General features: G+C 52.9%; 3 protein-coding genes across 4 annotated transcripts in view; 2 read left to right on the forward strand and 1 right to left on the reverse strand.

Annotated features, from left to right (window-relative positions):
• SAMD4B (sterile alpha motif domain containing 4B) overlaps positions 1 to 11,061 on the forward strand; it is a 37,878-nt gene extending 26,817 nt beyond the window's left edge. For both annotated transcript variants that reach the window (XM_055553620.1, XM_055553619.1), the window contains 10 exons: positions 879 to 1,118; positions 1,671 to 1,780; positions 1,937 to 2,023; positions 2,776 to 3,118; positions 3,845 to 3,930; positions 4,426 to 4,544; positions 5,180 to 5,378; positions 5,572 to 5,695; positions 7,025 to 7,108; positions 7,319 to 11,061. In XM_055553620.1, coding sequence (XP_055409595.1) covers positions 879 to 1,118; positions 1,671 to 1,780; positions 1,937 to 2,023; positions 2,776 to 3,118; positions 3,845 to 3,930; positions 4,426 to 4,544; positions 5,180 to 5,378; positions 5,572 to 5,695; positions 7,025 to 7,108; positions 7,319 to 7,347 — 1,421 coding nt within the window. In that variant the 3' untranslated portion in view covers positions 7,348 to 11,061. The remainder of the gene's footprint in view (positions 1 to 878; positions 1,119 to 1,670; positions 1,781 to 1,936; positions 2,024 to 2,775; positions 3,119 to 3,844; positions 3,931 to 4,425; positions 4,545 to 5,179; positions 5,379 to 5,571; positions 5,696 to 7,024; positions 7,109 to 7,318) is intronic.
• PAF1 (PAF1 homolog, Paf1/RNA polymerase II complex component) lies at positions 9,688 to 14,931 on the reverse strand. Its single transcript, XM_055553622.1, has 14 exons — positions 14,558 to 14,931; positions 14,019 to 14,048; positions 13,828 to 13,920; positions 13,397 to 13,518; positions 13,237 to 13,303; positions 13,051 to 13,152; positions 12,863 to 12,968; positions 12,698 to 12,766; positions 12,510 to 12,613; positions 12,305 to 12,421; positions 12,079 to 12,207; positions 10,521 to 10,626; positions 10,321 to 10,411; positions 9,688 to 10,239 (listed from the first exon to the last, which is right to left on the reverse strand). The coding sequence occupies exons 1-14, from the start codon at positions 14,602 to 14,604 to the stop codon at positions 9,824 to 9,826; spliced, it is 1,599 nt and encodes a 532-aa protein (XP_055409597.1). The 5' UTR covers positions 14,605 to 14,931; the 3' UTR covers positions 9,688 to 9,823.
• Positions 14,932 to 15,106: 175 nt separating this feature from the next.
• On the forward strand, positions 15,107 to 18,686 carry MED29 (mediator complex subunit 29). The gene is made up of 4 exons (XM_055553624.1): positions 15,107 to 15,385; positions 15,914 to 15,972; positions 16,530 to 16,614; positions 18,384 to 18,686. Exons 1-4 carry the CDS (start codon positions 15,170 to 15,172, stop codon positions 18,624 to 18,626), a joined length of 603 nt encoding a protein of 200 aa, XP_055409599.1. The 5' UTR covers positions 15,107 to 15,169; the 3' UTR covers positions 18,627 to 18,686.
• The last annotated feature ends 1,570 nt before the right edge of the window (positions 18,687 to 20,256 follow it).

Consider the following 20,256-nt stretch of genomic DNA (forward strand, 5'->3'; position numbering starts at 1 on the left):
AAGACAGGATGGGGCCCTGTTCTCGCAGGTCTTGAAGCAGGGGGGTACAGTTATAAACAAGTGAACAGATAATTAGATAAGGTCATTTCAAGTTGTGATCGGTGCTGTAAGAAAGACAGGACATAGTAATATGACTGGAGGTTGGTGAGGAGGAGCTACTTCTGACTGAGGGTTCAGGGAAAGGCTCCGAAGGAGTGATGCTTTTTTGAGAGGAGACCTGGAGGAGCCAGCTGCCAAGATCAGGAGAACAAGGAGGAGGAGCAAGCTCAGAAGTCCTGAGGCTGGAACAAGCTCCACTGTTCCAGGAACAAATTGGGGGCAGAGGTGTGGCAAAGGCTAGAAAAGCTTGAACCAGAGGGATGAGTTATGAGAGATGAGACCTCAGCGATGAGCAGGGCCAAGGTCCTGCAAGGCCTTATAGGTATTGGGAAGAGGGTTTGAATTTTATTCTTCTTGTAAAGGGAAGCTACAGGTAGGATTTAATCAGGGACTAAGTGGGTCAGATTTGCATTTAAAGGAAGATCACTGTGGCTGTTGTGAGTTGAATAGACCATAGTGGGTGAAGATGAAGGCAAGAAATTTTGTGAGGAGGCTGTGATGGCAATTCCAGCTAAGGACTCTAGTGACTTAGCCCAGGGTGCTAGCAGAGAAAGTGGAGCAGTTCAGAGAAGTGGCTGACAGCTTGCTAATGGGTTGGGTAGGTAGGGGAATGAGGGAACTTGCAGTAGCTGGTAGGTAGTTCCCCTCAGACCCCAGGGTCCTTTCCCCTTGTTGGGTTCCAAGGCTGAGCTGCCATCCATGGCACTGACCAGGGGAACATGGTCTCCTGTGGTCAGATTCCCAGTCCTGACCTCTTGTCTCTCTCCCACTCCGGCCAGGTCTCCCCTGCCAAATCCACCCCAGCCCGCTGAAGCGCTCCATGTCGCTCATCCCCACAAGTCCCCAGGCCCCTGGTGAGTGGCCGAGTCCAGAGGAGCTTGGGGCCCGGGCTGTTTTCACCACGCCCGACCACGCACCCCTCTCACCGCAGAGCAGCGTGGCCTCCTCTGGCAGTGAGCAGACGGAGGAGCAGGGCTCCAGCCGGAACACTTTCCAGGAGGACGGCAGTGGCATGAAAGGTACAGTTGGGGAGACTAGCACTAGGACCTCCTCAAGAGGCTTGTGCAGAGCTTAAAAGGACAGAAGAGAGCTTGGAGCTGCCACCCCTCCCCACCCAATTCTTTCTCTTCCTTCCAACTCTGCCCCCTAAGAAGGGGATACAGGTCTGAGGAATATGGACAGTCCCTGCTCTAAAGGCTCAAGACTGAGCAGAGAGACCCCCACAAGTCCCAGTCTGATTAGGGAAAAGCCCCTGCACTCAGGCAGCCCAGTCTGACTAAGAAAGCTAGGACCTAGAGGTAACTGATGGAACAGAGGTTCCAGAAATACTTTTAAGGACATCAGAGGTTATCCTAGGACACGTCCAACCCGGCAACTAAGAAGGATAGGGTGTCCTGAGCAGGGAAGGCCGCCTGGAAGGGTCTGGCTGGGCATATGGATCCTGGGCTTCTCCCTGCCTCCTTCCAGTGTCCTACAGCTTTTAAGGCTGCCTATGATTGATGCCTGGTCCTTCCCCACAACTGTCACCAGGGCCAGATTCCTCACCTTATGCCCTCCCTTCTTTTCCACAGACGTGCCCTCGTGGCTCAAGAGCCTCCGCTTGCACAAGTATGCAGCCCTCTTCTCACAGATGAGCTATGAGGAGATGATGACGCTGACTGAACAGCACTTGGAGTCGCAGGTGAAGCTGAGGGGACCCTCAGGGCAAGGTTGAGGGCAGTACCATTTTGACATGACCCTTGCAGTCCAAGCCTCCTCTCTTGGGGCCTTGTTGGGGCACTTTGAGTACCTTAACCTCCCATTTCCAGCTTCCTGTCCCCTTGTGCCCCTTCCACAGAATGTCACCAAAGGTGCCCGCCACAAGATAGCCCTGAGCATCCAGAAGCTGCGCGAGAGGCAGAGCGTCCTCAAATCCCTGGAGAAGGTGAGGACCTGGTATCCCCATCTCCAAGGTCAGCTGACTGCCCAGTGGTGCTAATGGCTGAGGGCTCTGGGTCCACCTTGCTGCCCATGTCACCCCCCACCTCGGGATCTCCCCAACCCTAGGGACCCAGGCTCTGGGAACCAAGTGCAAGTCAGATCACAGGGCTCACTTGCTTGTGAGTGAGCTGAGAGGCTGAGAGGCTCTCCTCCCTGTCTGTCCTGGTCTGTGTCTCTGGAATCATATCTGTTGACTCAACCCCTTCTCTTCCATTTCACTTTTCCATTTCTAACAACTCTTTCTGATAGAGCAGAGTCTCCTTGTGCACACGATCTCTTTCCAGTTGGTTATTTCTTATCTGCGCCCTATCCTTACATATCTGCCTTGATTTGCATCCCTTTTCCTCTTTCCCTGTCACTTGCCTTCTGGTTTTTGCTCCCTTCAGTATCTTACTCCAAAACTGTGGGTTTGAATCTGGTTCCATCCTCAGTGGGACCCTGAGACCCCAGCATTAGCCTACCTTCTCCAGATCTCCATGGCACTCCACCTTGAAGTGGGGAAGAGGGAATATGTATGTACAAATGTGTGTGTATGTGTGTGTGCACACTCCAGCAGCTCCTTTACCTGCCTTTTCTGTGTGGTGGAACCCAGGGTCCCGCCAGCTCTTTGCAGGGGCTGTTTGACCCTATATGCGTAGTCATTCTGCAGAGCTGTAGGGACTGGCATGTGACCCAGGCTGTGTCTTCCCGACTCAGGATGTGCTGGAAGGTGGAAATCTGCGAAACGCACTGCAGGAGCTGCAGCAGATCATCATCACCCCCATCAAGGCCTACAGTGTCCTCCAGGCCACCGTGGCTGCCACCGCCGCCACCACCTCTACTGCCAAGGATGGGGGCCGGGGGGAGCCACCGCTGCCAGGGGCTGAGCCTCCCCTGGCTCTCCCTGGCACAGACAAGGGCAGTGAGACCAATGACCCTCCAGCTGCAGAGAGCTACCCCCCTCCACCAGCTCCGGCTCCCACTGATGGCAGTGAGCCAGCCCCTGCTCCCGTCGCTGATGGAGACATCCCCAGCCAGTTTACACGGGTGATGGGCAAAGGTGAGACCACCCAGGGCCCAGCAGGAAGTTCTGGGCCAGGGTACCAAGTGAACCCAGGCATCAGGGGTCAAATCCAGTTTAAATGATGGGAGCAGAATTTTTCAAAGCACCCTGGGGACTAGAGCACTAAAGAAAGGGACTGAGACTAAGGATGACAAGGCCCCTTCCCTCTGGCATGTCCAGGCTGATGATGAGAGACAGCCCTTACCTCAAAGCATCTCCAACCTGAGCAGAAGACGGGACATTATGTCAGTGGAAACTGCATACAGCCAAGAGTAAACAGATAAGGCGAATCCATTGGTTCTTTCAGAGGGGACTGAAGTCCACGGGATGGGTATCCTGATACTCTTAATGAGCTCACCTTTTCCTAAGGCAGCACAGCACAGGCAAGTTTGCACCTGGGTCTGAACCCTTTAGCTGTGTGACCTGAGGCAAATAACTCAACCTCTTGGAACCTCAGACGCGTCAGGCTAAAAATCCCTCCATTGATGACACTATCCCAAGACTTAAAAGGAGAAAAAGTCATTGACTTCATATCTGCCATATGCCAGGCAGTACGGTGGGCCATGTCTATATCCTCATAATAAGCCAGGTGCAATGCTTGGCAGATAGCTAGTACTCATCCAGCATGAGTTTCCTGACCCACCTTCTCATGGGCCAGGGGAGCTGGAACATGGCAGAGGGCATTCTGGGGGCTGACCTCCCGCCTTTTTCCATGTCTCCAAGTGTGCACCCAGCTCCTGGTGTCCCGACCAGACGAGGAGAACATCACCAGTTACCTCCAGCTCATCGAAAAGTGCCTGTCTCATGAGGTGAGGCCTTCCCTAGGGCTCTCAGGAATGGAAAGGCTGCCCCCATCCTCTCAGACCAACACTCCTTATGTGTCCAACAAGGCCCCGCCTAACTGACTCCTGCCCACCTCTCAAGCCCTCATCCTTCCAGTGTTGGGTTCCGTGGATGCCCTGAGCTCCCATTCTCAGAGCCTTAGTACATAATTCTTCTCTGGGGAGTAAGTCCCCCTCCTGCCTGCTGATCCCTCAGTTCTCAGTAAAACAGGATGCCTTCACCAGCCCCTCATAACATCAGGTTTCTTGTGCCTCTTGTGTTGCTTCCTCACAGCATTTATCACAGTTACAATTTCTTATGTATAGTCTCCCCAGCTAAATTGTAAGCTGTGTGAGCACAGATCACCTCCGTGTCCCAGCGTTTGCCAGCACAGGACAGGCAGTTGATAAATACTTGAGCAAATGGATAGAAGGCAGATCTGAAAGAAGCACACACACCTCTTTCACCCCCCCTAATTCTAGGCTTTCACGGAGACACAGAAGAAACGACTGCTGTCCTGGAAACAGCAAGTGCTGAAGCTCCTCCGGACTTTCCCGCGCAAAGCTGCACTAGAGATGCAGAACTACAGGCAGCAGAAAGGGTAGGTGGGCAGCCAGGGCACAGGGACCTTTCTTTCATAAGCCCTTGTTGTTTGACAGATAGTGCTTAGAGGGGTGATTGCGTCCTGGGCTGGGAGTCCAGTTGTCCTCATTCAGTAACTGAGTGGCCTTATATAAGCCACCCAGTGAGGACTTTCCCATTAGAAAGTCAGGTGGTGCCTGATTTTCCATTAGAATAGAGTAATATTCCATACTAATGGAATATTAGTATATTCCATATATATAATGGAATATATATATTCCATTAGTATAGCAGAATCAGTACCCATCTCCATAGCTGGCCCCTTGCTTGTTCCTTGTTCTCCTCACTTGTGTGCAGAGGGCTCTGAAGTCGCTTCTCACCCCAAACAAACAATAGAAATATCACACTTGAGAATTGAAGTTAGAACTGCTTTGAGTGGACTTGAGGAAACCTCTGGACTCTCTCGTCTCCATCTTAGGAGTCCCCTTGGGGCAGAAGGAGACAGAATGACAGGGCAAGGACTTGGACAGGGAATCCCTGTTCATGCAGGTCTATGTTCTGTCCTACCACAGGGGTGGTGGGGGGTAAGAGAAAGAGTTAAAGCAGATGGGCCCATACACCTAAACTGATACCCTGCCTTCTGCTCTCTCACAGCTGGGCGTTTGGCTCGAACTCACTCCCCATAGCTGGTTCTGTGGGGATGGGGGTGGCCCGGCGGACCCAGCGGCAGTTCCCAATGCCTCCCCGGGCCCTTCCGCCTGGCAGGATGGGCCTTCTGAGCCCTTCGGGCATTGGGGGCATCTCCCCTCGACATGCCCTCACCAGCCCCAGCCTTGGGGGCCAGGGCCGACAGGTGAGCCAGCTGGAAGCAAAGAGCCTGGCACTTCTGGGTTGGGGTGGTGGTGCCTGTGATGTGTGTGTCCATATGTTTGTGTCCAGGTGGGCCCAGCTTAGTGGGGAGGTGACTCCTGCCAACTCCGCCACTCCTGGGTCCGGGCCTTTGCCCTGCCCACCCACTGCTTTCTCTCTTCCCATGCCCCATACAGAACCTGTGGTTCGCCAACCCTGGAGGCAGCAACAGTATGCCCAGCCAGAGCCGTAGCTCTGTGCAGCGCACCCACTCGCTCCCAGTCCACTCGTCACCCCAGGCCATTCTCATGTTCCCTCCAGGTAAGGTGCCCACCCATAGGACTCTGCCTCAACACTACCCTTAGCTGGCCTTTCTTTTCTCTTCTGGGTCTTATACACACTCTCCCTTGCATATGTTTGTTCTCTGTCTCTCCCCCTCTCCCCATCTTCTCTCACTCCTTACCCCCACCCACCCCCCATCTTTATCTCTCTCCCTCCCTGTGTCATAATCTTAGTGCTCATACTGGTGTCTGTCTGCATCTTTTTCGAGGATTGTTAAATACTCAGTTTGAAAGGAGTGGAGGGGATGAGACAGAGTGGCCAGGTTTCTGTAGAAGGGAGTCCTGCCTATCAGTCCACTAGTGTCCTTTCAGAAGCCAGGTGACCAAGCAGGAACCTGTAGACTTCGGCTCTTTGAACAGGTTCTACCCTAAGGGCTGTCTTTCCTCTGCTTACAGATCAGCCTAGAGATGGGAGATCAGAAGGAGGGCAAAGCAGGCAAAAGGGAGGTTAGAGATACGCTAGCCTATGGGGTCGCAGAGTCGGACACAACTGAAGTGACTTAGCAGCAGCAGCAGCCCTGCCTTGCTCAGCAAGTCAGGGGTGACTCCCCTGTGCCAGCCCCTGTGCTGCTAGGCACTGAGGCAGTAGAAGCAGAGAAGGCTGGTCTGGAAAGGGCTGCCTCTAGAGAGAGCTTAGATTGCTTGTGACCCCAAACTCTTTATGTCACAAAGGATTCTTTTATGAGATTATGTGAGAGGCAGGAGACCCCATTTGTCCTGTTTATCCTAGCACAGGGCTTGGCACATGGTAGGCATCTGTAAACATCTTAAATGACTGGATGGCTGAACTGCAGGAGTGAAAAATGAGACCAGTTCTTTTCACCAGTATGCTATGTGTCAGACAGCTTTCCTGCACTGTTCAGTCAAATCCCCAGCTGCACATGTGAAGGCACTGATATTCCCATCTTATTAGTCATGAATCTGAGTCTCAGAGGGGTCAACTTTTTTTTATTATTATTATTAAGGAGAGACAATTAGATGGTCCGACATGGCTTGTGGATTTATAGGTGACATCATGAGAGGTTGAGGCTGGAAGGTGAAAGAGCAGAGTCTTGTGAACCCAGGTAAAAAGCTCAGAGTTCCTCTAGAAGCAGTGAGGAGCCCAGAAAGGCTTTTAAGCAGTGAGTGGTGTTAGGTCTGCCCAGTACCAAGTGTGTGTATGTCTTACAGGCTTTGTGTCTCTGTTTCTTGCCTCTCCTTTCCTTCTCGTCCCCCTCAGCCTCTCCTTCACGCCAGCCTCTGTCTTCGTGACTCTACCCTTCACCCCAGTCCAGTCCTTACTGCTTCTGTTCTCCTCTCTCCCACCCAGACTGCCCGGTCCCTGGGCCTGACCTGGAGATCAATCCCACTCTGGAGTCTCTGTGTCTGAGCATGACAGAACACGCCTTGGGTGGTGAGCATTTCCTCTTTCCCTGACCCAGCTCCCACCTACCCAGCAGCGTCTCCACCTCTGAACTGAGCAACTCAGAGTCATCCTGAGGGGTCCCTAGGGGAGGCCGGACTCCAGGGAGGGCCTGACTGGGATGACAGGCTACCTGAGCACCTTTTCTTGGGCCTCCCGCCAGCTCCTGATCTTCCTCCCTTCCTCCCTTTCTTACCACAGATGGGACAGACAAAACCTCCACCATCTGACGGGACCCACAGCCCAGCGCACCCATAGGCTCCCCGGGCGGCGGGCGGGGGCCAACCCCCAACGGGCTTCTCCGCAACAGCGAGAGGGTGGGCTGGCTCAGCTATACATTCTAATATTTTTCTACTCTCTCACCCTTTTAACTTTTGTTTAACATTGGCACACGCCTTGCTCACTCCCAGGCCCGTTGAGGGATCTCTGCTGAGGCCCAGGGAGGTAGGGGACAGCCAGGATAAAGGGGGCAGGGACTGGCCAGCCTGTCTGCCCCCTCCTTCCCTCCTTCACCCCCTACCTGGCCCTGTCCCACCCCTGCCTCCTCTAGACTGCCGGCCACCTGCCCCTCCCAAGGAAAAAGTCTCCCCCAGACTCACTGACCCACTCTCTTGTGGGGCCTGCTCAGAAGCATCTGACATTTGGGGAGAGATGAGTGGGGTAGATAATCTGCTCTCCTGAATGTTGAGAGGAGCTGAGGAGATAAAGGCGGGTGAGGAGAGGAGCGTGTCTGTCTGCCTGTCTCTCTCTCCCTCTCTCCCTCACCTCCTTACACTTTCTTCTTCCCCATTCCCATCATTCCCCAAGGACAGGAGCTACCCTCCTCTCACTCACTTCCTTTTGCCCTGTTTATCAGAGATTCTCTGCAATTAATTTCTTAGGTCTATTTAAGATACATATTTATATAGTTCTTAACGGTTTTTCTTTCTGATCATTCCCTCTCATTTTTAGAATCCTCAGGCCTCTCTGAGCCAAGAAAGTGGCAGGGGGAGCCTGAATTTTACAAGGGGAGAGGGCAGAGCCCCCTCCTCCACACCCCCTAGCCCTTCCCCACCCCACCCCTAGCCCTGGCTCTGCAGATGCAGAGGTCGAAGGCTGGGAGCCAGGGCAGCCAGTGAGGTCAGGAAGTCTGTTGCCTTAACGTCTCCTACCCCCACCAACACAAATTCTTCTCCACTCCTAAGTCTAGCTGCTGAAAGACTTGGGGGTAAAGAATAAGGGAAAGGGGATGGTTTTTGGTTTCCTTCCCCACCCCTATCCCCTTTTCTTTTACCCTTCCCCCACCCCACCCCCTCATTGTCATGACCTCACTTAAGTGGAACACTATATATCATAACCCAGAGGTTCGTCCCAGCCCCAGAATCATACCAATCTCTGTTCCTACTGAGGGGGTGTGCTGGGGCCCAGTTGGAGGGAGGGGATTTGGGGGTTCAGGCTATGGGGAAGCCAGGGTCCCCTCTTCCAACCCCATCCCCTCAAACCCCCCCCCCCCCCACTGGGACATTCTCAAGCTTTTCACACCGAAAAGGAAAAAATGTTATTTTTAGATACATTTTATGAATAACTTTTGTTATGAATATGGCTGGTAACCATTGTGTATGTTATTAAAGATACAAAATGTTGGGAAAAAACAAAAAACCAAAAAAAAAAAAATTTTAAACCACCACCCTCCCTGCACTCACCCATTCCCCAGACCTTCTTGCCTCTGCCCTCCTGGTCTGGACCTCCCTCAACTCTGACCCAGGGTGGGGGAGGAAGCCAGGGGGTGGGGTGGCCCTGGGGACCTGCTCTAGGTCCCTACCTCCTCTCCCAGTGCCGGGCTGGGTGGGGTGTCAGGTTTATTTATGTACCTCTTGCACACTCATCAACCTATGCAAGTCCCCCATCCCGGCCCCTCCATGTTTCTGTGCCTTTGCTCATTCCCCTCCAACTCCCAGGGCTTCTCCAATCTTCCTCCTAGCCCGGGGAAGTGGGATGGACAGGGGCCACCTCGTTTTTTGGAATCAGCAGGGTGTCCCTCTTAAGAGACCCTCACCTCCTCCCAGCCAGTCCTGTCTTGTTCACTACCCATCAGGGTGAGCTGGGTCTGCCTGGCACTGGGAGGTGGTGAGGGACACCCCCCACATAATGGGAGGCAAGAGCTGCCCCCTTCCCCCCACCTGTCAGCAGAGTGTGCAGGACGCAGGCGGCCCCACTCTGATGGGCAGGATCCTGACCCACTCCTGCCCCTCCCCAGCCCCCGCCCCTCCACCATGATTTCACCCTCCCTTCTATTCCCAGCCCCACTGGCAGAATCAGCTTTGAGTAACTGTACAGTTTTTCTCGCTGTTGGAGAAGACTTATTTGATGGAGTTTCACTTGTTTAATGGTCTGGGCTTATTTTGGAAAAAAAAAAAAAAAAAAGAACAAACAAACGAAAAGGATTCTGATCTTTGTTATACTACATTTCCTGAAAAACCTAATGACCCTGCCTTTGTGGCCTTTGCTTTTGTGCCTTAAGCACCTGGGGTGGTTCAGGGGGGTTCTGCGTGGGGCAGGCAGAATGAGACCACGGTGCCTGGGAGGGGAAGTAAAGAGAAGCTGGCTTTATTAACAGCAAAGGTTTGGAGGAGCGGAAAACAAAGCAATAGGCTCACAAAGAGACCACTCGAAAAGTGCCTTCCTGCACAAAATAACTATCTGCGCCAGGGCCGAAGGCTCTGGGACTCAGTCACTGTCACTGTCAGCTTCACTGGAATCAGAAGCTGCAGCTTCACTGCCATCCTCCTGAGCAGAATGCTCGCTGCCACTGGGGAAGGGACTGGCGCTCCGGCTCCGGCTGTGGCTCCGGCTCCGCTGGCCACCCCCATCACTGCCACTGTCTGAGTCATTGTCACTGCCACGAGCCCGTCCTCTGTCCTCATCATCAGAGTCAGCGTCATCCTCCGAATCAGCATCACTGCCGAAGATCTCCTCTTTGTCTCTGGCGGCCCGGGCCTCATCCTCACTGCTTTCATCCTCGCCGCTGCCACTCTTGTCACTCGCCTCATCCCTGTCACCCTCCTCCCGTTCACTCTCACTGCCAGAGCGCTCATCCTCGCTGCCTTCCTTCTCACTGCTGCTGCCCTTCTCTCGTTCCTCATCTGCAAGGGAGCAAGAAGTGAGACCCAAGTTCCCCACCCACCCACCCACCCAGAGTCAGAGTTCAGTCTGTCCAGCTTTACCTGAGCCCCCAGCTTCTTTCTCTTCTGTCTCCATTTCCTCCTCTTCTTCCTCCTCGGGTTCATGGTTCTCCAGCTGAGCCTTCCGTGCCTCCTGGAAGCAGGACAGTTGAGGGGAAGGAGAAGGTTCAATCTGGTTCCTGTGCCACTCCACCAACTACCACCCTCCCCATGGGAGACCGGGGTCAGTGGTGCTTGTTAACCTGGGCTTCTAATTCCTTCTCATTCATGTCCCGGTGTTTGACCACAAGCAGGGCATTGGTACCCGACTGAACCCCGGCCTTGGCTCGGCGCTTACTCAGGCGAACCCTGCAGTGGTAGAATTGGGGAGAAGTACATGAGATTCAGTTAAAGACCCCTGTGGGGAATCTGGTCTAACTTGGTTCTTACTCATCTTTACTCATTTATGCCTAGCCCAGAAAAGACCAGAATAAATACAGACTGAATAAGGGAAACTAAATTTGGGGTAGGGGACAGGCAAGAAAAAAAGGAGCCCCTGGTGGCTCAGATGGTAAAGGGTCTGCCTGCAGTGCGGGAGACCCGGGGTTCGATCCCTGTGTCGGGAAGATCGCCTCGAGAAGGAAATGGCAACCCACTCCAGTATTCTGGCCTGGAGAATCCCATGGATGCAGGAGCCTAGCAGGCTACAGTCCATGGGGTAGTAAAGAGTCAGACATAACTGAGCAACTTCACTTTCACAGGCAAGAAAATAGCTCCAAAGGTATCAGTTTGAGGGCCCTGGAATTATATATATGTATACCCTTTACATAAACACATAAATGTATAAAGAATTAGATTTTAATGTGAATTAGATATGAACCCTTAAAAAGAGAATCTGGATTTCAGAAAATAAGATTCTGACTCCACTGGGCCTCTGATTCCCACCCCACCCCCACCCCCAACATAGCAGTGGGTTGGACCCTTTGCTGTGCTGGGTCACAGTGCCTCTTGAAGGTTGCCAAGGGCTCCAGGTCACCTAGACCCCGACAGCCTACTGTACATTTTACATTTTTTGCCTGGCTTAATGGGATCAGAATTTGTGATCTCTGCTTTAAACAGAAACTCAAGGTCACACTTTCCCAACCTTTACATCAAGGGTCCCAGCACAGCAGTAAACTTGTAACCATCAGGGAAGTTTGCTGCTGCTGCTAAGTTGCTTCAGTCATGTCGGACTATGTGCAACCCCATAGATGGCAGCCTACAAGGCTCCCCCGTCCCTGGGATTCTCAAGGCAAGAACACTGGAGTGGGTTGCCATTTCCTTCTCCAGTGCGTGAAAGTGAACAGTGAAAGTGAAGTCGCTCAGCCGTGTCTGACTCTTAGCTACCCCATGGACTGTAGCCCACCAGGATCCTCCATCCATGGGATTTTCCAGGCAAGAGTACTGGAGTGGGGTGGCATTGCCTTCTCCGTCAGGGAAGTTTAGGGGTCATGTTTTTTGAACTTGGGTATCTAGCATCTCATTTATTTAAAACATTAATTTTAATTTTACATATTACTCCATATTCTGGCTATGTTTACAACTTAGCAGTCCTGCCCTGCATGAAAGCTCCAAATATCTCCAGTGTTAGGTAAAGATTTTTCTTCTGGGTTCTTGTGTTAGAACCAGCTCCAGCTTTATAGGCTTCCACTCTTAAAAATGCACGTGGCAAATCCCTAGATACAAATGACCTCCAAGGCAGCTCTTCTTGTACACCCCAAGATCCTGACTCTGAAGTACAAGCCCAAGCTAATCTGAGTGAGGTAGGATTGTGCTGAGTACCTGGTCTCCAATTCATTGTAGTAAACACCATCACCCTCTCGGAAGATAAAGAAGTAGTTTTCCTCATAGCCCTTGCTAGCCTTGTTCTTCACATTCCAGTTGTACTCTCGAGCAATCTTGTAGTCATACCTGAAGATGAAGGGGACAGGGTCAGCCCCATTTCTTCCCTATGAAGGAGAAAAGGAGACACTTCTCAATACCTAAAACCTAACCCCAACCCACATACACATCATCTGGTGCATAATCCATCTCCTCTTCCTGGTCCCGTTTTCGTTTCTTCAGTGTTTCCTCCACAGGCAGAAAGTAAGCCACAAACTGGTTCCCTTCCTCATCCATCATGCCCCTGTTTGAGGGGGAAAGAGGAGCAGTAAAGACTGAGTGAAGACAAAAACAATAAAAAGCAGGCCAAGGTGGACAGCAGGGCCACTCACCTGATCATGGCCTGAGACATCATCTCCAATGCAGCTGCACCACTTGTGTCCTTGGGGGCGGGGTCTGAGTCAAAGATTACCTGAGCACAAGGGTTGATCCACATCTGGGGGATGGAGGGCACTGGGGTTAGACTAGGACAGGCAGAGATGGCAGGCTGTCCCTCTCTGCCCCCTGCCCTGGATCTGACCTTAAAATCTGGAAAGACAGGCATGACCTCCACTGGTGTCACTCGGGGCTTGCTATAATGCTGGGAGATCTGGCAGAGGCAAAAAAAAAACAGGGTAAGAAAAAGTACAAAGTACTCTGGAGTCGCACCTTTATCCCCCTTCCCCTATCCCAGTCCTTCAATTACAGATTTCTGGGCATCCTCAAAAGTCTTCTCAATAGCTGTGATCTGGCTATCCCTGTCTTTGTATATTTCCTCCTCAGTGAATTGCTGCTTCACAGAAACCCCAATCCTGGGGAGAAAGAGAAAAACATTTAGAGGTAACTGGACATACCTGAAATCTCCATCTTCCCTCCCTACCCACCATAACTTACTTGACCTCAGGCTTCTCATTGGAAATGCCATAACGGTTGAATTCCGTGGAGATGTACTCTGTCTTCCGCATCCATGGCACCACCTTTGCGTGCTGCTGGGATCTGGAGTGGGAGAATCAGGCACCTCAGGACCCCACTGCCTTCCCATCAGCACCAGTCCTAAGTCCCCACTCAGCACCCCCTCACCTCTTCGAACTGGTGGGGGCCTGAATCTCCTCTTCCAGAAGCTTCTCATCAGCTGGGTCTAGGAGTACTAGAAGAAAGCAAGGTGAGAGGAGGACTCTGAGGGAGGCCCAGAGCTGGCCCTCGCTAGCCTAGAGCAGGCCCTCCCTGTCTCCCAACACACCATTGGGGTCGATGCGGTAGGTATCAGGGTTGATGAGGTCAATGGTAACGCCCAGGTCTGGCTCAGTCAAGAGATCATGTTTGTGCTGTTTTTCCAGTGAAGTTGCTTTGTACTGAACAAACCTGGGTAGGGAAAACATGCCCATTATGGTTTCCTGATTCCAGCCTTACCCCTCACAGCCCAGCTTCCTAGAGGCTAAGGTACTCCAGGGAGGAATTCAGAATGAAATAACCTCCACATTGTAATCAGAAGGCTAGCAGCTCTTAAGTGTAGAGACTTGGATACTGCTTGCTTCTTAACAGATACCTTTTGTGCACCTACTATTACAGGTTAACTACCATTCTCTGCCCTGAACCGTGAGAAAAAGCAGTCCTTACCCTCAAGGAACTCATATTCTAAGGTGTTTCACAAAGCCCCACTCTTAGTCTCACCTGTTCTGGTCGAAGGGATAGGTGATGAACTTCGGGTCGAAGGGGATGTCAGGGAGGCTATTGCAGTACTTGACTCGGCAGACCACTCCAGACCTGGGAACACAGTGGCTCAAAACCTGGCTCCTGCTGCCCTACCTCTGCGCCCAGCCCCACTTGGCCCACCCGTCCTGGGGAAACACGATGGAGCTCACCTCTCAGGCAAAGTCCGGTGAGAATTGGGCCTGGTGGGTAAAAGAGAGACAATGACAAAAGATGGAAAGAAAAGGATTGACAGGAGAGCGTAGGGGGCTTTTCCAAGCTAAAGGGTGACAAATGATAATTCCTCTTCGTAGAGGTACCTCAAGTACTATAACGGAGGGAGTCAAGTATGCCTCTTAGAGACAGTGTCCCTAAATGTTAAATCCCTTTGAAGGACACGTCTTCAAATACTTTAATAATAGAGTCACATAATTGTTTTTTGGGGAAAGGGGTCTCCAAACGCTTGACTGGAAGAATAAAAACTCAATCCTCAACAGCTTAATTCCAGAACATGGTACGGAAGGTGTGGGGGGAGCTGGGGACACCACGTCCGGGACCCGCCCCCCTGAACGGGTGTGCGCTCCGTGACGACACGGGCAGACCTGGGGGGCTGGCAAGGTTGAAGACTGACAAAACCACCTGACCCTCTCATCTCGCTGACGCCCACCCAGACCTAGAGAAAAGCGGTACAGTCAGGTAGCGGAGTGCCTACCTGTGGCCATCCTCGCGCTGGGCCTGGGTCTGGATAGTGGGAGCCATGGCGATGAGGCGAGGGCAATCCTGACAAGAGCCTCACAGAGCCACGGCAAACGGCGTGCCGACTTCGGCGGGCGCCCAATCCCAGGCAGGGCTTGGGCTGGCACCGCTCTGCTCACAGACAGGGCCGGAGTGAGGTGGGCTGGCGAGAAGAGTTCCCGGAACACTGGAGTACTACGTAGTACTCAGGTAAACGCGCAAACAACGCCAAGGACTGCCCCACAGGTCCGTCTCCACCAACTGCCGCCAAGACTCTGAGGACCGCAGGTCGCCTCAGTCCGCTAGGTCTTCTGGGAAATAGAGTCTGATTGGATCCACACCCGGATTGGCCAGCGACTGTGCAAAGGCTGGGGCGAGGCGGAAAGAGCCTCTTGTGATTGGTTTATCGATGTCTCATTGTACCCGTCGGATTTGAGAGTCACGAGTTGGAGGGTGGGTTCTTTCCTCTCATTGATTGTATTGTTTGGGAGGCGGAGCTAATCAGCAAACAGGGCCCAGAGACGAAGACGCTAAAAAGAAACCGGGAAGACGCACTTGTGACGCACTTCCGGTGCGCGAGGCAAAGAAGATGGCTGCATCCCAACAGCAGGCTTCAGCGACTACTTCTACCGCCAGTGTGTCGGGTCCAGGTTCAGCTGGTGGGTCGGGCCCCCAGCAGCAGCCACAACCACCAGCACAACTTGTGGGACCTGCCCAGAGTGGGCTTTTGCAGCAACAGCAACAGGACTTCGATCCTGTGCAGCGCTATAAGATGCTCATCCCGCAGCTGAAGGAGAGTCTACAGGTGATGGGTTGGGAGATTTGGCTCTCTGCCATCCGGGGGGAGGGCGGAGGGATTGTTTAGTCCCGGAGAGAGCAAAAGAAGCGTTAAGAAGGAAAGAGGAATGAGACTGTCTTCGTGATGCCAAAGCGAAGTTCTGTGGATTGACAGTGTAAGGTGGGATCAGAGAGAATCTTGAGTTTGAGACTGACCGGAATTCGAGTTGGAGGGAATTTAAAGAAAAAACCTAGCTCTAGACGTTAAAGCCTGAGGAAAGGACTGGTCTTGACTGACCGTGACTGGTGGGTGAGGGAGGACCCTAAGGTATGTCTGGGAAATTACTGGCAAAAGAAAGCGGGCCTCTGGAAAAATATAGCAATTGCTGTAAAGGAATGGAAGTTGGAATTACTCTGCAGTGATAGGAGGAGAAGTAACAACTGAAGAGGAGGCCTGAGATTGGCTGTATCTTAAGGAAGAGTGAAGATCTACCAAAAGTGTCCTCTTCTGTTTCTTCATCTCCCACACCTTTTTTCCCCCCCTTTTCCTCTTTAGACCTTGATGAAGGTTGCAGCCCAGAACCTGATTCAGAACACTAACATTGACAATGGGCAGTGAGTACTCCCCTTTCTCCAGAATGTCAGTATCTCCATCCTAGTCTCAAAAACATCCCCCTTGTACCCCACCCATCCCTCTTTTCTCTTTATTTTGAAGCCTAGTCCCTACCCCCTGGCCTTGCCCTTTTTGCCCCTTCTACTATTAACTGTCCCCTAGGTCTTGCTTTGGAGAAGGCAATGGCACCCCACTCCAGTGCTCTTGCCTGGAAAATCCCATGGACGGAGGAGCCTGGTAGGCTGTAGTCCATGGGGTCACTAAGAGTCGGACACGACCGAGCAACTTCCCTTTCACTTTTCACTTTCATGCATTGGAGAAGGAAATGGCAACCCACTCTAGTGTTCTTGCCTGGAGAATCCCAGGGACGGGGGAGCCTGGTGGGCTGCCATCTGTGGGGTTGCACAGAGTCAGACACAACTGAAGCGACTTAGCAGCAGCAAGTCTTGCTTTGGGTCTCCTGGGCCTATACCTGGTTTTCTGTTGGATACTTGGTTGGGTAGTCACTTAGTCCCAGAGACTGGAAATCCATCTCCCACCTTCTTCTCCTGGACTGTAGAAAGAGCAGCGATGGACCCATTCAGCGCTTTGACAAGTGTCTGGAAGAGTTCTATGCACTTTGTGACCAGCTAGAGCTCTGCCTGGTAAGGGGCCTCCTAGCCACCAGATGACCACAACTACCTCAGTTCCTGTGCTTCAGGAACCTTCATTCAGTCAGTTGACAAATGCTCACTGAGCACCTCCTGTGGCCCAGACCTGTGTGGATACTGCACCTGATACTGGGGACAGAAGTTGCCCAGTCCTTGCCTTCACGGGCCTTCCAGTTCAGTGGGTGACAAATATATCCTCCAGCAGTGATAGCTCAGAGTCAGGGCTCTGACAGGAGAAGCTCAAGACATGGAAGACCATGAAGGGGGAAACTTGGGCAGAAGGCTCAGGGCTGGGTTGTGGGGGGGAGGGGCAGGCAGAGGGGGCAAGGTTAAAATAAGAGGGCTATAGACGTCCAGAGATGGCACCTGACCCCACCTAGGGTGGGTCTAGGGAGGAAGTGGCTCAGGATAGACTACTAGTAGAGAGCACATCTGAGCCAAGGCTGGAACAAAAAGGGAAGAAGGGCGGAAGTTGAGAGGAGGGCAGATGGCTCAGAGCACAGCCTTTGGAGTCAGAGGGACCACCAATCTCTACCTCTGAACCTTGGGTTCCTCCTTTGGAAAATGGATTTTGGGGAAGGACTCGGCAAGATCTTGCATGTAAAGCATTTAACATGGTACTAGACAAGTGGCAAATGTTTTATCTTATAGCGTCATCATCATTTTGAACTGGATTTTGAAGGAAAAGGCAGTTTGAGGAGCTTCGTAGTGGTAGAAAGATGTTCCAACCAAGAGGAACAGCTTCTGCTTTAAGTTCCCTTTAAGAATGTCATGAAATTCAGTCTGGCTGAGGTATGGTAGGCACTGGGGCTTGTTGGATTTTGAATATAGCCCCGAGGTTGCTAGGGAGCCATGGAGGGTTTCAAGAAAGGAAAAACATCGACCCATTTGTTTTTTTAGGGGTATACCTTTGGTCACCAAATGAGGGATGGGTTCGGGGGGCTTAGAGTGGAGGCTGGGGGCCCATAGCAGGATTCAAGAGCCACTAGGTTTCACCAGGGTGGGGTCCTGAGGAAGTGGGGAAGGGCAGGTGGAAGAGATACTCAGAAGGCTTTGTGCCTGGGCAGTGGGACTGATGGGCTGTGGGAGGAGTCTACAAGATGAGGCCCAGGGGTCTGGTTTGGATGGTAGAACCGTCCCTGAGACAGGGACCCAGGAAGGGGAGTGGTTTGGGGAGCAGAGTATAGGAGCTCTGGAATTTTAGGGGAGGTGGGCACATCAGTGCAGAGTTCAGAGCAGAGTGGTATGTATGTGGGTGAGACACCTCCTAGAGGGCATGAGAATGAGAGGAGGAGACAGGATTCGGGAATTGCCACACTTAAGGCTTCGGTAGTTTAAGAAACATCTAGAAGAACTAGCCAGAGAAGTAGAAGGAAAACTAGGGGGTCATGTGCCACCAGAGAAGCCAGTGTCAATGCCAAGCCTAGGGTTAGGAGAGTCACAATAATAGTAGTTGACATCCATCAACTAGCACTTAAATAACTTGCCAGGACCTGTGCCTGTGTCTCACACACTGCGCTCACCATTCTCATTTTATGAGGTAGCAGAAGTCCTTATCAAACCCATTTTCCAACGGAGTTAACAGGCCCAGAGAGGAGAAGCCATATGCCTGAGGTCACCCAGCAAGTGAGTGGCAGGGCCAAGTTCTGACTCCAAGACCCCAGGATTCCAGAGGCTGAAAAGCCTACCCCGGGCTGGCCCTAGGGGTGGGATTGGCAGTACCCGGAGTGAGGCTAATGCTGCACTTTGCTTGCCGTCCACAGCGCCTGGCACATGAGTGTCTGTCACAGAGCTGTGACAGTGCCAAGCACTCTCCGACGTTGGTGCCCACAGCCACCAAACCTGATGCTGTCCAGCCTGACAGCTTGCCCTACCCACAGTACCTGGCAGTCATCAAAGCCCAGATTGCCTGTGCCAAGGACATTCACACTGCCCTGCTGGACTGTGCCAACAAGGTCACAGGCAAGACGCCTGCACCGCCTACGGGCCCTGGAGGCACCCTGTGAGCTAGCAGGGCTGGGAGTGGGGGAAGGGACAGGGAGGGAATGAAGAGTGGCTTCAAAGCAGCTTTGTCTCTGGCTTTTCTTCCTGCCTGAACACTGCGGCCGACGCCAGCAGGGGGCAGCAGAGGCCAGCAAGGCGCGCGCAGGGCGGGGCCTTGCCTCTGCCGGCTGCCTTCTCATCCTTGGCTGAGGGTGGACTTTGGATTGTGCTCCTTGGTGATCTCTTCCAGGGGTCTCCCCCTACCTAGCCTAGTTGTGGAGCCCTGACTGGGCCCCTCTCACTCAGTCCATTCTGATTCTGTCCCAGTTCGGGGGGTGGTCTCTGTGTCTGCTCCTTTTCCTAGCTGTTTCTCTTGGTGTCTTCTGTCATTCGATCTCCTTTTGTTCCCATCTGCCTGTCTCTGACCATCTCTTGCCCAGTGCCCCTTTGCTAATTGGGACTGTCCCCAGCTCCTAACTGGGATTCTGTGTCTATGCACAGGGCCAGAAAGGAAGCCAGAACACCAAGGTCACCTGGGGCTAGAAGGAGCTTCGTTTCCAGGGGCCATAGCCACACCCAGCAATCCCCAGCACCTCTCATGTCAGCTTAGCCCCCCAGTCTGCTTGACCCAAAAAAGGGAAGTGAAAGGTCTGGGCCCTGACAGCATGCCCAGTCCCAGTCGGGGAGCAACCCAGCGCGGCACCCCGCCCTCCCCCCCCATACCCAGGGCCTGCGTCAGCAGCACTCAAACAAGGGGTGTTATGCAATCCGCGGTGAAGCCGGCCCAGCTGAATGCCTGGGTCCCTGTATTTTTAGCCCCAAAGGAGAAGTGAAAAGGCCCCAGCAGGGATGAATCATCAGTCCTGGGGAAGAACCCAGGCACCTTGGCCTCAGCTCCGGGAAGCAGACCTTGAGGAGGAGGCTTCAGGAAGAGTGTACCCCACCGGGCTCCCCACTTCCCTGAGAGGCAGCTTCAGGGAGCTCAGCCATGGCCGTCAGGCCTGGGCAAGTGTAGGGCGGAGCTACCAGCTCAGGCCCAGCTGGTGGGGTGTGAAAGGCCCAAGTGACTCAGCCTAGTTGGGGGACGGATGGCCCCACCCAGAACCTTCTGTACCCTGGTTCCCATGGCACCGCCCAGAGGTCTGCTGTCCTGGACCCCACATCAGTGCAGAACACCCAGGACCATGGAGCCTTGCAAAACACCCAGAGCCCAAGTCCCCACGCTGGAGTTCTGGGAAAGGGCCAGCTCTTGTGTGTGTGTGTTTGTGCATCCCAGCAGTTCCTTCCCTTTCTCCCTGACCTTCCTTGAAGTGCCAGGCACACAGGGCAAGCTCCAGGCAGGGCAGCAGACCTCTCGGGCACAAGCTGAAGCTGCTGTCCACAGGGAGAATTTCTTCTGAGAGGAAGCCACAGCTCTGCCCATTTATCTGACTAGATCAGTCCCCCACCCATGTGACTCCCCACATCTTCTAGGATAATCTGCTTAAAGTCAACTGATTATAGACTTGAATCCCATCCACAAAATTCCCTCACAGCCTCATCTAGATTGAATAACTGAGGGCTGTGGCCTAGCTAAGCTGACAAATAAAACTGACCATCATAGCCTTGTCAGTTTGGCACCCCTGCACATCTCCTTAACCACACTTGATCTCC

The sequence above is a fragment of the Bubalus kerabau genome, chromosome 17 (assembly GCF_029407905.1).
Source record: "Bubalus kerabau isolate K-KA32 ecotype Philippines breed swamp buffalo chromosome 17, PCC_UOA_SB_1v2, whole genome shotgun sequence".
NCBI classification, from domain to species: domain Eukaryota; kingdom Metazoa; phylum Chordata; class Mammalia; order Artiodactyla; family Bovidae; genus Bubalus; species Bubalus kerabau.

Coding starts and splice junctions, on each gene's coding strand:
- MED29 (XM_055553624.1), top strand. CDS start 15,170: ATGGCTGCATCCCAACAGCAGGCTTCAGCGACTACTTCTACCGCCAGT. Junction 15,386..15,913: donor AGCTGAAGGAGAGTCTACAG/GTGATGGGTTGG, acceptor TTTCCTCTTTAG/ACCTTGATGAAGGTTGCAGC. Junction 16,615..18,383: donor ACCAGCTAGAGCTCTGCCTG/GTAAGGGGCCTC, acceptor TGCCGTCCACAG/CGCCTGGCACATGAGTGTCT.
- PAF1 (XM_055553622.1), bottom strand. CDS start 14,604: ATGGCTCCCACTATCCAGACCCAGGCCCAGCGCGAGGATGGCCACAG. Junction 14,049..14,557: donor CAGCGCGAGGATGGCCACAG/GTAGGCACTCCG, acceptor TTTACCCACCAG/GCCCAATTCTCACCGGACTT. Junction 13,153..13,236: donor GCCCCCACCAGTTCGAAGAG/GTGAGGGGGTGC, acceptor CTCCCACTCCAG/ATCCCAGCAGCACGCAAAGG.